The sequence below is a fragment of the Macrobrachium rosenbergii genome, chromosome 16 (genome assembly GCF_040412425.1).
Source record: "Macrobrachium rosenbergii isolate ZJJX-2024 chromosome 16, ASM4041242v1, whole genome shotgun sequence".
NCBI lineage: Eukaryota > Metazoa > Arthropoda > Malacostraca > Decapoda > Palaemonidae > Macrobrachium > Macrobrachium rosenbergii.
Genome location: NC_089756.1, coordinates 45,055,923 through 45,072,705, shown reverse-complemented (window position 1 = coordinate 45,072,705; position 16,783 = coordinate 45,055,923). Strand labels below are relative to the sequence as shown.

At 37.8% G+C, this 16,783-nt stretch overlaps 2 protein-coding genes across 2 annotated transcripts in view; one reads left to right on the top strand and one right to left on the bottom strand.

Annotated features, from left to right (window-relative positions):
• Positions 1 to 16,783, bottom strand: part of LOC136847395 (transcription factor Adf-1-like) — a 129,746-nt gene that overhangs the window by 75,477 nt on the left and 37,486 nt on the right. The window lies entirely within an intron of this gene.
• Positions 6,324 to 16,783, top strand: part of LOC136847389 (solute carrier family 2, facilitated glucose transporter member 8-like) — a 28,935-nt gene continuing 18,475 nt past the window's right edge. Inside the window, exons 1-2 of the mRNA XM_067119032.1 lie at positions 6,324 to 6,927; positions 8,822 to 8,958. Of these exons, the coding sequence (XP_066975133.1) occupies positions 8,913 to 8,958 (46 nt within the window). The 5' untranslated portion in view covers positions 6,324 to 6,927; positions 8,822 to 8,912. The remainder of the gene's footprint in view (positions 6,928 to 8,821; positions 8,959 to 16,783) is intronic.

Genomic DNA, 16,783 nt, shown 5'->3' with positions numbered 1-16,783 from the left:
TAATTCTAGGATACCTTATCTATTTCCAACATGAAAACTCAGGCGTATGTTTAAAGGTTGAAAGATTAACCCCCGAATATCAAAGCTCGCAATAAGCCAAACTTGACCAAATAAGGGAAGAAAGAAAATGTTCAAGAGAAATTCTTTTTGCATCCGGGAGCCACACGTGTCCGTAACCCTGGCAGTTGTCACGCCAGATAACTTATAATCTAAATTACACTGGCCCCAGCAGTCCCTTCGTTCCCTTTTCAATGGACTTCCGGCGTCATAGACGCCAGATTATGTAAAGATATCAATCAATTCATTTACAAAAATTTAATGAATCTTAAGTCTCGGTGACTCTTCTTCCCCGCCTCTTTCCAGCTCCGGAAACCTCTTTCTCCTTCCGTTTTCCCAGGCTGTTAGCATATTTCATCCATCATGAGACAAGTCTATATGGTTTCCTCCTCTTTTCTTTTTTCTTCTGAACTATTTTTCTTGCCTGGGCTAGATAAATTACAAAGTTGCCTTTGCCATTAGCGTTAATAAATAATAAAACAAAGATTTCTCTTTAATTTCCAAGACTTTTTTTTCAGATGAGGTCCCAATCTTTTTTCGCTCGCATGATTTCCCTTACTGCTTGTCAATTAATCCTATGCTGAAACAGAGCATGAACTTGGCCATCCAAGTCAGTCTCTCTATAAAATTAAAGAAAAAACAACAAACTAAAATTATCATTTCAATACACGACTGAAACCAGTACCCTTCCCAGACGAAAGAAAAAAAAAGTAAGTAATTCAAGTAATCCTTCCCAGATAAGTTGCAAACAAGATGTAGGTTACCTCAGGTTTCAGGTGTCACGGTCTTAACCCTTGGATGATTACCGTGGGTAAGAGAAGAGGCCACGCGTCGTTGCTTGTGTCCTTGTTCTTTTACTTGCAAGAAGTTCCCTTCATTGTATACTAAGTAATTAAATTTGTTTCATTTCAGTTAAGTTCACGTGATACTTCTTGCAGCTTTAGCCCACTCTGTTTACCTGATGCCTTATTCATAAAGCTACGTGCGTTAACTTTAAGCTTTTTCTTGAATTGTTGTATTAATAAGTCACAACCGTTGTAGCATTTTACGATAACCGTAAGCGGTTTCTCACCTGAAATTGCATCTGTTCCTAAATAAAACTGAAAAGAATGACTGACAGTGAAAGACTGCACTTGGAACTGGAATATAAAATTTAGGCCAAAGGCCAAGCGCTGGGACCAATGGGGTCATTCAGCGCTGAAAGAGACATTGAGAGTACAGAACTGTTAGGGAAGGGTGGCATTATGAAACAACTGTTAAGATGGAAGACAGACATTAAGAACGGAGGTACAGTAAAAGGAATGGAAGGGATCGCAGCTGGGGGCCCTATCACCCTCTGACAACGAAAGACCATTGTAAACATCACAAGCATTCCATAATACACCAATCAATTTTCTGTAAAAGAAAACTGCTGTGCCGGCTTTGCCTGTTCGTCCGCCCTCAAATCTTTAAAACTACTAAGGCTAGAGGGCTGCAAATTGGCATGTTGATCATCCACCCTCCAATCACCAAACGTACCAAATTGCAGCCCTATAGCCTCAGTAGTTTTGATTGTATTTAAGGTTCAAGTTAGCCATAATCGTGCATCTGGCCACGATATAGGGCAGGCCACCACCAGGCCGTGGTTAAAGATTCAAGGCCGCGGCTCATACAGCATTATACCGAGACCACCGAAAGACAGATCTGGTTTCAGTGGCCTTGATTATACGCCGTACAGAAAACTCGATTGCACTAAAGAAACTCCGGCGCATTTTTTACTTGTTTAGGTTTTTATCAAACGGTCTCGTGGCTGGAGAGTGAGCCATCTGGGTCTGGGTACATTCTGAGATCCAAGATAAGAATGTTCTTGCAACGAGAGAATCAATCATTCATCTTTTCATTTCTCCGATTTCACTGATAAATGCGACAGATGCCCTAGAGTTTCTGAGGCGGATTCGTCTCTCCATTGTCAAAGAATGGTCAAATGTTGGGAGAAGCTTCTTACGTATTTATCTAATTGTGAATGATGTTATTATTATTATTATTATTATTATTATTATTATTATTATTATTATTATTATTTGTGTAACCATACCATCGAAATTACATTAATAAAAGAGAGGGTTGAAAATGCAGGTGTCGGTCCTAAGGAATATTATAATTACTATTACTCAAATGGAAAAATATTAACACGTCAACCAATATGTCTAAAATAACATTAACAAAAATGGCAAGCTTCCACATACTGGAGTAGCAATATGGAAAAAAGGAAAAATATAAAGCAGAAAATCACCAGTAAATAAAAAACCAATAAAGATACACACACAAACAAAGCCACTCCAACATCTTCTACAAACATAACAGACACCTCACACGTCTCGAACTGTCGACCTAACCGCTCACCTCTCCTCGCTGCTGGGAGAAAGGGAGCTGGGGATTTGGTACGATACATGGACACATGCGCTACCGGGGTCTAAGCGATGTCAGGCAGGGCAGCCGATCGAGAGGCTACGGTCTACCCCAACGCCAAATCAAAGTCCTTCAAAAGAAGGCATCGTGCTTACCCCATATAAAAAATGGGAAAAAGCACGTTAAACGAAGAGGAAGAAGAAGAAGAAGAAGAAAGAAGAAGAAAAGAAGATAGTTCAGCATATATATATATATATATATATATATATATATATATATATATATATATATATATATATATATATATATATAGACACGATTCTATGACGAGAATGCGTACAGTACATTTTTTTCTATTTTATTCCGTAATTTTTAAATTTATTTTATTTTATTTTCTATATTTTCTTATGAACGGTTGGTAACTGTTCATAAAGCATTAGTCCATAAAACAATATTGTTAAACATCTTCCTGCTATGACGATTGTTTATTATTTTACTGTGATGATCAATGTATAATTTTAGTGATGACTGTTGTATATGATGACTGTCACGTCCCATTTCTTCACTGAGGATGCAAAAAAAAAAAAATCTTGCATTTATGAAACACGAATGACAGCCATCCAATCTCCGAAGTCACGTGAACTTCTCGGCCTTATCACAAAATGAATTTTCAGTCGTGGATGTGAAGATCGATGTCCTTAGAAATTATAAGTCGTCTTCTTAATAAATACAGAGACAAAGGATATATACAGCTAATTACTTAGGTCAGCTTTCCATTTAGAAGTTCAGAAGCACTTTTTGATGAAATATTTTTTTATGAGCTATATATACCTCTATCTCAAGAATACAGGCAAAGTTTTTTATACAGCTAATCGATTATTTAAGGATAACAGATATTTTACCTTTAGGTGAAAACCGAAAATACTTGATTTTCCGCATAAACAAGATAGTTCCCTAATCACATCAGTGATTTAATTGTTCAATAAAAATAGAATATTATTTTTGCCGTCAGCTAAATTTATCGGTTGATACGTAGTGTACAAACTGTAATGAAACCCTTCAGGCTTTAATTTACTTCAATTAGAATTCTTTCAAATGCCTGAGTGGAAAATAATGTGACTCCCTTTAGGAATTTTAAACTGCGCATCTTTCATTAAAATGACAATTAGCTGTATCTACTACAAACATCTGTTACACTGCTGTATTTAAAAAAAAAAAACTCGAACTTGTTAAAAAAAATGGGGGGGGGGAGAGAAATTATAACCCTTAAGCTAATTATTAACCTTAAGTTTTTGGACGATCCATCTTATCTAGAGCCTTATAGAAGCTCTTAGTTTAAATCACTTTCCGAGTGATACAGTTTAACTTTCAAGATCATTAAAAATACGAAGAGGAAAAGTGGGCATCAGGGGTAAACGAAAAACAAACATTATATTTATCTTTTTTCCTCTATCGTTGTTTATTTCATCTTTCCTCGATAAATTTTCGAGCAATAACGATGTCCCCTTATGACGTAATGACGTTATGGCGCAAGGATAGTTTGTTGAACAGAATAAAAATGCAATTTACGCCAAAGGCCAAGCGCTGGGACTTATGAGGTCATTCAGCTCTGAAACGGAAATTGAGAGTAGAAAATCTGAAAGGTGTAACAGGAGGAAAACCTCGCAGTTGCACTGTGAAACATTTGTTAGGAGAGGGTGGATAGCAAGCTGGAAGAAAGGGAATATGAACGGAGGTATGGTAAAAGGAATGAAAGGGACGCTGCAAAGAACCTTCAAGTAATGCCTACAATGCACCGCGTGAGGTGCACTGACGGCACTATCCCTCTACGGCAGAGGATATTTTATTACTTCACAGCATCATTCCATATGTAAATTAGGCATCTTTGACGGAGCCACACTTAATCCCAGTGAATCCACGGATTACAAGATATTTTGCCTGTGCTCTGAGGCATTCTTGTGGAAATGACACATTAAAAATTACAAGGAAGACTCGGTCTTTTAAAATAAAAAATAAGATTTAAGGACAACAAAACAATTTTCTGCATAAAGAGATCATCACATTGAAGGTTGATCTTTAGACGAAGAACATCTGTCCTGGATTAATCCAGGTACTGGAAGACCCAAGCTATAGTTTTTTTTTTTTTTTCAGTCTCCTTCGAACGTCTCGTGCCGAATAAGGTCAGGAGTATACAGATTTCACTTAAATTAATATCATTTACACTGGAATGGAATGGAAGACAGAATTTAGACCAAAGGCCAAGCGCTGGGACCTATGAGGTTGTTCATCGCTGAAAGGGAAATTAAGAGTAAAAAGGTTTGAAAGGTGTAACAGGAGGAAAACCTCAATGCAGTTACACTATGAAACAATTGATAGTAGAGGGGGGAAAGAAAGATATAAGAAAGAATATGAACAAAGGTACAGTACAAGGAATGAAAGGGGTTGCAGTTAGGAGCCGTTACATTTATTACACGTATTACTGTAGATTCTAAGAAGTTACTATTAGCAATAATATCATATCTTCTTATTATACTGCAACGGGACCTATCAATTCTATGTGATTTTCACTTAGGTGTACAAAAAAACGCATTATTCTCATGGTTAGTTCCAACTGAATATTTCTGTTGATATATTCTGACATTTAATTCCTAAACTGTATGGCCCAAATAACATGAACCACAGCCCGTACATGGAATTTTATAAGCTATGTTACTTATAAACCTCATGTCCTCATTGTATTATTTTTTTTTCTATTGTAAAGGAGAAAAATCTTCCACTCTTTTGCTTCTTTTTACTCGAAGCCATGTACTTTGTATTTTGTGTCGTGTTCTAGTTCCCGTGATTAATTTATACATATACACATGCGTGTATACATACAGACATAAGCAGACACAGACACATACATATAAACATACACAAACACATTCTATATATATATATATATATATATATATATATATATATATATATATATATATAATGCATATATATGAGATTTTTTTTTATCACACCGTGATTTACATACAATCATGAAGCTACAAATGTCGCTTAATATCAAATTCACGCTACCTCTGGAATATCCCCGATGGGGAATTATCACCGAAGAGGAATTTATAAGTGATAAATGGATTGGTACTGCCGGGTCTCGATCCCTCGACACAGATACTTATCCAGCGACTCCAGTCGACGGTCTACCCACTGAGTGTGTGTTTGTAGCCTCTTGTGGTTGGTCAATGCCCAGAGGCTCACACCGTGCATATTATACCCTTCAATAGCTTACCACACAGGTCGCCCTCCTGCGGGCAAGGGCTTGTGCTGGCATAAAACAGCCTAATCTAAACAACCAACCGCTCGATTATGACCTACACTTAATTTACTGAGTGTCAGTCCAGTCACTTCAAGTTACGGGCTGGTCTGAAGAACAAAACCCTGTGTTGACACAAAGCCTCCTTGATCTAAAAAAAAAAAAATAAAAAAAAATAAAAAATCAGAATCTTAAGAGAGTCAACTCCGTTCTTCACTTTGAGGCTTCATGAGGCTTACAAAATGTCTTATCGTCAATTGGTAATCACTGTTAATGGTTTCTCATATATGAATCATATTTTTTGGACATGCCTGGCTACAGGTTATCATAGGATGAGGTACACTGTTTCTGTTCAAATTATAACGTGCAGTGTAAACGGATATCTCTACAAACTTATGAAAAATCTTCAGCAAAAATAACACCCTTATACTTATCTACAGAGTGTTCTATTGTTATCTCACGAACCCTGAGATAATCACACCCATAAAAAAATTAACTAGACCTTGAACACCTATACCACCGGGCAGACATACCCCAAGCTAAGATATCCCACGATACCCGACCTACGAGAGCTCCATGGTTGGTAGAGCTCCCTACCCAGAAACCCGTCGACCACGACGAACGCACACACAATCCCACAACCAGTTTTCCGACTTCACATCTCTGTCTAAATAGCCAAAGCGTCTGGCGGCGGGACTTTAGTAGAACGTCTGCCTTCCCGCAGAGCGCAGACAGGCACGCCATACGACGGGTCCGATTCTCCGATCCTGTGACGAAGCTACTTTCGTTATCGGCTTCCTTTTGTTTTGTTCTTTCACGGTCACGAGACCAATGAAACAATTATGTAAAGACTGACGGTTTATAATAGACTGGATTTTTTCAACATCCACAAAAAAGAGTCCATCAGAGTGTGGACTCCACATCGGCATTACAACAGATTCAAGTGACGATAAGATGATAAAATTGGAGTAACTGAGAGTAACTGTGCAAAAGTTGCGACTGCAAGACGTGTGCAAAAGTTGTGACATGAGAACTGTGTAACTGCTGTGACTTGAAAAACTGAAATTGTTATGAACTGAGGAATTGTGTTTACATGCTTGGTGTCAGTGACCTTCAGTGAATTTACCATAGGAGTGAGCTGGGATGACACATTTAATGACTTGTCACACACAACTGAGGTGAGCTCTGGTACTTTTGGATTTCCCTCTTAGGTCATAACAAACAACAGATATGTTTAAGATATCAGTGAATTCCTACGTTAGCTTTCTTATCTCCATTAGTAAATGGAAGCTTTCTCAGAGTGACACACATCGAAGTCAAAGTAAGAAAAAAAGCAAATATATACATACCACAAAAGAATAATATATGTTGATTACTTCATACTACTGATTATGACACATATCACAGTCCAAGTAAGAAAAAAGGCAAATAGATACATAACAGAAAAGGAGAATATATGTTGATTACTTCATACTATAGACTACAAAAAAGGTATACATGAGATGTTTACTTCAGGAAAGCTTTCGGAAGCTTTTCAGAAAGAACCTTATCTACAGAAGGCCATACACAATGCTAACATTCCCTTCTTTTCCCAGATACGCTCAGGCACTCCTAGAATTTTTGGAAGAGTTGAGCAATTTCCAAAGTGACGCAAAGAAAAAAAAGTTGTAACAAAAAAAATTCTGTGATCGCAAACTTAATTCAATTTTTTTTTTTTTTCTATTTCCCGTCCCCGCCGCCCCTCCACCCTCCACAAACCATTAAACCCTTCCGCTAAAGTGATACGATAAGACCGATAGATCCACCTACGAAACTGAATCTCCCTGGCTTCTATAACTGTGATATTTTAGTTTCTAAGCTCTCGGAGTAAATAATAATAATAATAATAATAATAATAATAATAATAATAATAATAATAATAATAATAATAATAATCCTACAGGGGTCATTGACTTGAAAGCCTACAGGGGCCACTGACTTGAAATTCAAGCTTCCAAACAATATTGGGCTCATTAGAAAGAAGTAATGTAAGGTCATGGGAAACAGAAAGAAGAGATCAGTTATTAGAACAGAAAAAATATCACATAGTTAATGAAAAAACGCATAAAAGATCTAGTGCAATGAGTGAATCGTTTAAAAAATCTTACATGCTAAAACACGCTTCCAAATTTTCTGATGCAATGAATGAACATGTTTCAAAGAGCTCCATCACACTGAATAAATGGTGCTTCTAAAAAACTTGATGCAATGAGTGAATGAGATTACTGAATGAATCAGTTTCAAAGGTCTGTAATGTAATAAACGAATCATGTTCCTAAAACTTTTGGTGCTATTAATGAATCGACCTCCTACGGAAAAGTTATTCACAAGTTATTCACAATGGAAATACTATGGTTATCCAAGAATTGCTCAAAATCGCATAAGCCCCGATATCTATACGTGACTAACCCCCAAAGCAAACACCCCCTCCCAAAAATAAAAGTGACCATATTTAGTCTACTAGTTGTATTTCTATAATATTTTTTTTTTTTGCCATAAAGAAACTTCAATCCTGTTTATTTGCCGCCGTACTTCTCGAAAGTTACGACACAGCTGAAAATGACGATGTTCAGTTAAAATAAAATCTTTATATGAAATTTCAAGAAACGTTACTTATGCACTTATCTTTTACCATACTTTTTAGGCGATTTACAATCACCAAAAAAAAAAACGCTTTAACAAGTGTACAATTTAATTTAAAAGGTGTAAAAATTAAATCTAATAAGTGTAAAAATTAAATTTTTCTATACTGATCCACAAATGACGGCTTGGATATTTCCCGATTTTTTTTTTTCGTTCGTTTTTCTATCATAGAAATTGTCTTAATCGTTCTCTCATATCACTGACTTATCTTGAGTGTTTTACATTCATAATAATGTCCTTCGAGATCATTACCAATGAAACTAGCGGAAACTAATCCAAACGTTGTCTATTCATCATACCACGATTTCACCGAACTTTACATTCACTCACAATATCTTTGAAATCAATTTTTATAAAGCTATTAACAATCATTCTCTTCTCTAATTCCAGGAAGACGTAGCTGCGAGACCTCCAATTCTCCACGACAAAGCAGTGTAAAAAAGAAAATTGTATTGGGAAGAGCTACCAGTCACCTTTAACGATGTCGGCTGAGGCTCCTGAAATCAAGACTATGGGTTCGGTCAAAGGTAAGATTCACTTGACCCTTTCCGATTCTGATGAATGTAAAAGTACGTCACTGTCTTTCCAAATCTTGGGATTCCTCCTTTCTACTGCGGGAAGACCCAAAGGAACGGAATGGAATGTAAAATTTAGGCCAAAGGGCAAGCGCTGGGACCTATGAGGTCATTCAGTGCTGAAAGGTTAACTGAGAGTAAAGAGGTTTTAACAACTGTTAGGAGAGGGTGGAAAGTAAGATGAGAGAAAGAGAATATGAACGGAGGTACACTGAAAGGAGTGAAAGGGGTTGCAGCTAAAGGCCGAAGGGACGCTGCAAAGAACTTAAATAACGCCTACAGTGCACCACGTGAAATGCACTGACGGCAATACTACCCTACGGGGGAAGTTCCAGAGTAGGGCCTCTTGATCAAACCTGGTTTCCCGTGTTCCCACGATATGCCACGAAAGAGGCCCACTTTGCAGAACAATGGCCTCTGGCCTCCGGGCTTCTTTGGGAAGTTCCAGATAAGGGAACCAATTACCGACAGGATATGAAGGGTCTACGCCTTTAACAAACAAACAAACGAAATTTCCAGATCAAATATTTAACGAAACAGGAAGAGTAACAACAATTACGTTCTTTTCCATCTGTGTCTCGGTGAAACTATCATACGAAAACAAAATCCTGTTGATGATTCTTTACGGAAAGGTTCTACGAAATTTTAATGAGAAAACAGTCTCCTGTTGTTTTCTAACGTTCGTTTAAGCTGCCGATGTTATGACGTTAACTGTATCTCGTGAATATCAAGTTGATGCTTTAAATAAAGAAATATCAGGAGAATTATAACAGTGTTATTCTTGTGTTTATAACATAAGTCACGTCTGCAAGTCAAACCCTTCGGGAAAAAAAATTCAAAACAGCATCGTGAAGACTAAAAGTCACGTTTGTAAGCTGAAAGACCTCGAAAACAAGAAGATATATTTTAAACAGCTCCATAGTTAACAAAAGACACGTTTGTCAGCGGCATTAGTTCATCCAAGAATACACGAGACGTCTGTAAACTAAAGGCTCTTGACCAGAAAACAAAAAAGAGAAGCGAAACTCCGTCGCCATGACCGGGACGTGACGGAGAGAAACAAGAGAATGACTTCATCCACAGCCAACGTTGACGCTCTTCCGTGTTTTCTCTGTCCCTAATCAGCAACTCACTTTCTTTCTTTCTTTTCCTGAACTGTTCGCGGTAACTCCGAGCCGTTACTGCTTGGTAACAGACGCTACGAATATGAGATGACTCGGATTAAAAAAAAAAAAAAAGGATCACTGATATAGCATTTTTACCGACATGTTTTATCTTCGTTTCAATGTGATTCAGGTCATTAAAATAATCACCATAACGGATTCGTCGATTTGCGTCAGATGTTCCGAATATGTCTACGCTCGTTCTCCGAGTCCAAGTCAAAATAAACTACACAATAAAAAAACTGAAACAAATAATTTGAATGATTCACTTTCGCTTACGATACATGTGACATTAAACCTTACAACAGAGCTTCATATATGATTAGCAGGTCAGCAACTGACGATGGGACTCCTTTTTTTTTATTTTTTATTTTTTTAACAAAGACTGATGAGACGGGAAACATGTCCCCATCTAGCCCAGGCCTGATTAAATGAATAATAAAAATAACTAAGTCGCTTAACCTCACAGAAATTATAGGAATCATGAAAACCAAAAAAAGAGGAGATACTATCACCGAATGACGCGATCTTAAGATTGAACATTTCAACCTTGGTAAACGTCACACCAGATAATTTACATACCATCCGTCAATCAATCCGGATTGAAGTAGTGACTACCGGGGAGAGGAAGGAATCTTTCCATCCACTAGACAGAACATGAACATCAGGTAATGCTAAAATAAAGAGAGAGAGAGAGAGAGAGAGAGAGAACTGAACAAAAGACACTACACCGTAATGATGTTTGTTAGAAAATAAAGACAATCAGAATACCATTTAATGTTGTCAGAGAGAGAGAGAGAGAGAGAGAGAGAGAGAGAGAGAGAGAGAGAGAGAGAGAGAGAGAACCAACGACACTAAACCGTAATGATATTCGTCAAAAAACGGAAGGCATATAAAACGCCATTTAATGGAGAGAGAGAGAGAGAGAGAGAGAGAGAGAGAGAGAGAGAGAGAGAGAGAGAGAGAGAGAGAACTGAACCAACGACACTAAACCGTAATGATATTCGTCAAAAAACGGAAGACAAATAAAACGCCATTTAATGGAGAGAGAGAGAGAGAGAGAGAGAGAGAGAGAGAGAGAGAGAGAGAGAGAGAGAGAGAGCGAACTGAACAAACGACACTAAACCGTAATGATATTCGTCAAAAAAAAGGTAAATAAAACGCCATTTAATGAAAAGAAAGAGAGAGAGAGAGAGAGAGAGAGAGAGAGAGAGAGAGAGAGAGAGAGAGAGAGAGCTGAACAAACGACACTAAACCGTAAAGATGTTCGTCAGAAAATAATGACAAAACAGAATACCACTTAATGTTGTCAGAGAGAGAGAGAGAGAGAGAGAGAGAGAGAGAGAGAGAGAGAGAGAGAGAGAGAGAGAGAGAGAGAGAAATCCAACCAAACGTATTCAACATAAACGACAGGAAATCACTGAACCCATGAGGCATTCACTTGCTCAGCCGGACAAGCAAGTGATACCCTTATCCACAACCGTCTGTCACGTGACCTCAAGCATGACCGTTCAAGATACCTGATATCACCGATGCGGAGATTGTCTAGCGTTTCCTTATTGCAAAGGAAGCTGTAACACTAACATAAAACTGTGATGCGATCTGCATAACGGTTACGATTTTTTTTTCTTTCTTTATATACGTCTAAGTGGCAAGATCCTTCAGCTTTTGGGCATTAATCTTAGGAAAATCTACCAAGGTTTCAAGGTTATTAGCAGAATTGCGATATTTTGACCCTGGGCCTATTCTCAATAAACAAGCTCCCTGACAGACGGAGATCTTAAGTCGTGGTCTTTTGGCAAAAAAATTAAAAACTATATATTTTGTAATTTGCTGAAGTACTATATATATTTTTTTTGTGGGGGGGGATGGGACACCGTAGTGACAAAGTTGGCACTCTGGTACCTCCGTTTTCCGACTACAGTCCTTTCTTTACGGGCTGCTGAAGAGCAAGAGCCCGTGCCAGCCTTGTGGTCCTTACTGAGGTGCCAAAGTCGAAGCTCCACCTTCGAAAATTTCGAAAGAACTTCAGGACTTGAATGTGACACGTTATGCAACACTGACAGGGCACAACATTCCTTCATCCAGTTAACTGAAACATAGTCATACCACACTTGCTCAATTAACCGTTATAAAATTACACATAAGGATCGTACCTGTTCCAAAGAAAGGAACAAAGTAACAAACAAATTAGGCTATTGAACGGGCGAGGGGAGATTAATATCCTCCGGGCAAAAAAGGGCGTAGACCAAGAGTGCTCACGGACCTCAATTTCAAAATTCTGCTTCCGGAAAGTTCGAGATCTCTGTTTGGAAAGGAATACGACAGAGAGAGAGAGAGAGAGAGAGAGAGAGAGAGAGAGAGAGAGAGAGAGAGAGAGAGAGAGAGAGAGAGAACATTCTTTACATGATAAACAGGGATAAAGAACTCTTAAGGGCCTTTTCAGAAGCCAACCTGGAAACAGGGAGAGAGAGAGAGAGAGAGAGAGAGAGAGAGAGAGAGAGAGAGAGAGAGAGAGAGAGAGAGAGAGAGAGAATTAACATTCATTACATGACAAACAGGCATACTGAAAAATTGAGGGCCTTTTCACACGCCAACATGGGAGAGAGAGAGAGAGAGAGAGAGAGAGAGAGAGAGAGAGAGAGAGAGAGAGAGAGAGAGAGAGAGAAAATTAACATTCTTTACATGACAAACAGGCATAATGAACTCTTAAGGGCGTTTTCAGAAGCCAACCTGGAGAGAGAGAGAGAGAGAGAGAGAGAGAGAGAGAGAGAGAGAGAGAGAGAGAGAGAGAGAGAGAGAGAGAGAGAGGAGAAAATTAACATTCTTTACATGACAAACAGGCATAATGAACTCTTAAGGGCGTTTTCAGAAGCCAACCTGGAGAGAGAGAGAGAGAGAGAGAGAGAGAGAAAATTAACATTCTTTACATGACAAACAGGCATAATGGACTCTTAAGGGCGTTTTCAGAAGCCAACCTGGAAAGAGAGAGAGAGAGAGAGAGAGAGAGAGAGAGAGAGAGAGAGAGAGAGAGAGAGAGAGAGAGAGAGAATTAACATTTTTTACATTGACAATCAAGCATAATGAACACCTGAGGGCCATTTCAGAAGCCAACCTGGACAAGGTAGGAATAAAAAAAAATACATAATGTAAAAACAATGTCGAATAAATACTAACACCTGGCAACATTTCAACATACGGTTTTCCTCGTGAGAAGAATAGACACGCTACACCATAGCCTTCGAAAAGCACGTTCGTCTTAGCCCGCCCACAAACAACCAGACAGCGGGGAACTGACTTTTGACAATAGCATGAGAGACCCACAAACAAGTCTCCCACCAAACGTTCCGAATGACCTTGTCCTCAACCTTATAAAAAAAATCTCCCAATTTTATCTGATCAAAGTTTCACCGTTTCATCTAATCAGACAAAATCGGCTTCATCTGATTATACGTTTCCAATGTCATCGTGCCTATCAGTCATTGCCCAATGAAGGTTGGTATTTCTCTTTTCAGTTTGTTCTTCATTTCTCAGTTTCTCATTTATTCATATTTCTAATAAGAATATGGATTCCAGAAGGCTCCTGAAATTACAATATATATATATATATATATATATATATATATATATATATATATATATATATATATATATATATATATATATATATATATATATATATATATATTATAAATATCTTCCGCGGAGTAAAAGCAGAATGTGAAAAAAAACTTACATCTTCTTCACTGTCTTGTTCTACTAAAACCCATTCTGCCTCTGTTGAACAAAGATGTGAATTAGTATCTAGGAGTTACTAGAGTGAAGGAGGCATGGGGCCTGCAACCTCATCCTGAGAACCGGAGAGCCAAGACCTTCTGAGGCCTATCTCAGACTGATATACAGTGCATATGTGTAGAGTGCATATGTGTAGAGGATGTCGTGCAACTGAAACTTCAGAAGTTCAAGTGAAGAAGTAATGTATTACTACCCTAATACTATTCTCCTCGCATTTTAATACATTTTTGTCTCTTTATTAATTTACTAATTTATTTTTCAATTTTAATAAGTGAGATCCCTTCTTTCTCTATTTCCCTTTACCTCCTCTTACTTCTTCCTAATGAACACCATAATATTCTTTAGAAGCTCGAATTTCAAGTCAATGGCCCCTGTGGGCTTGTTCTAAATGAAAAGGTTTCATCTTCTGAATAATAATAATAATAATAATAATAATAATAATAATAATAATAATAATAATAATAATAATAATAATAATAATAATAATAATACTGCACAATTAGGGCGGGGTCATCATAATCCACTTTCCAAATGAATAATTTATAACTGATGTAGATTTGTACAAAAGGGAAGGTACACTTAAATAAGAATGCAGTCCAAATTCATAGTGAAAAAGCCTTCGTTACCTCTTACTGTTAAATCTCTATCTTTGCACATTTGCTTTGCTTCACTTGAGTCTAAATCAAGGTGAAATTGATTTCACATCTACCAACTCTGTAGTTAACTGACAAAGTGGAAATATGATCATTGTAGATGATGTGTGATACCCTTTCAACTAGGTACTAATAACATAACATAACAGAACGAATATGCCTTACCTTAATACCAAATAAATTACATATAACTTTGTAACTTGCTATATTTTTCGATGCTATTTTCCATTATTTGATAAAAAATAAACCTAAACTTGATACATATATTGATGTAAGTAATGAGTTCTTGTAATAATAACAATATCATAAGCCTAGCTATTTAATCCATGTCTAATTTTTCAAGTGAGAATCAGGCCCAACAGTCACTTCTAATCCAGAATATAATCATGTACCATAAAAGACAACAAGTCCATAGTCCTCCATTGAAAAAGAAGTCTTTTTAGCTGTAGGGTTATGACTGCAGGCACGCGATCCTTGGGAGAATTAAACAGGTTCTTCTCGACGAAAACTAATTCGGTACCACAGTCTCTCTCTCTCTCTCTCTCTCTCTCTCTCTCTCTCTCTCTCAAACACAAGGCTTAATACGATCTACACAAACCAGCACAATCCCTTTGTCTCCCTCCTTCACAACCAGAGGGTCTTAAAGAAAACTCTAGGAAATCTGGTTCGTACTACTGAATTAAGAATCGGGATTCTCCTTCAACAAAGAACCACTGAATTAATGTTCCCGATTAACATATATATGAAAAGAGAAATAGCGAGAGTAGTGAATGCTCCCACTTCAAGCAAATTCTGTAAATCCTCGGAACACCAAAATTGAAACGATTTCGTGACCTCCGTACAAATTTACTACTAAAGGCTTTCACTGCACAAGAGCGCTTCCCACCAAAGATTATAAGCATTTAAATTAAACACAAAAAAAGGTGGGTTATCACACGGCCTTGTGTTAGAGATAAGTATTATTCAGCTGAAATACTCTACACTGCACGTACTCTCTTGCGTTGAAGTATTCTGTTTTATTTACTCTTGTGCACTGAAACATTTGTTACCTCCCCAACCGAAACGGGGATTATGTATTCAGTCATTTTTTTTTTTTTTTTGGTTGCGTCTGTCGATCTACACATCTCGAGAAGTTAAAGATGGCTCACATATCTCGAGAAGTTAAAGATGGCTCACACATCTCGAGAAGTTAAAGATGGCTCACATATCTCGAGAAGTTAAAGATGGCTCTCACATCTCGAGAAGTTAAAGATGGCTCACACATCTCGAGAAGTTAAAGATGGCTCACACATCTCGAGAAGTTAAAGATGGCTCGCACATCTCGAGAAGTTAAAGATGGCTCACACATCTCGAGAAGCTAAAGATGGCTCACATATCTCGAGAAGTTAAAGATGGCTCACACATCTCGAGAAGTTAAAGATGGCCCACACATCTCGAGAAATTAAAGATGGCCCACACATCTCGAGAAGTTAAAGATGGCCCACACATCTCGAGAAGTTAAAGATGGCTCACACATCTCGAAAAGTTAAAGATGGCTCACACATCTCGAGAAGTTAAAGATGGCCCACACATCTCAAGAAGTTAAAGATGGCTCACACATCTCGAGAAGTTCAAGATGGATTTCAATGAAATGTGGCTACATGGAATATGGATCACGGATGGTTTTATTAGAATTTGATATGAATCAGCTTTTTGGAATTGGGTTCAATTTGTTTTTTCGTGCTGGCGGATGTTTTTGCGCAGTTTGAATGCTTTCAAGTGTAAATAACAAACTGCAAAAACAAGAAACATGTCTGATTCCCATTCGTTGCCTAATGTATACAAATATAGAAACTGGCACAGAGCGGAACTGCTGGCATTTCAAGTTAGCAGACTGATTCACTGCTTGTCGTATATCACAATGCCACATCAGCCGGGCAGATGGGGTTAGGTAAGAAAAGCTCCCAAAATTACGCGAAATCCATATCAGAACAGACTTTGTCACGCTATGCCATAGCCTCCATGTCATGACTTCCAGACTTGGGTCTGGGGTCCCTTGCATGCAGACGTATTCGGGCAATCAGTATTTTCCTCTCATTTCGCTATGAATTTTATCTATCATAACTGCCAATTATTTCAATTATTTATACTTATACTTTCATCGGTAATCACTTTTAGCACTTTTAT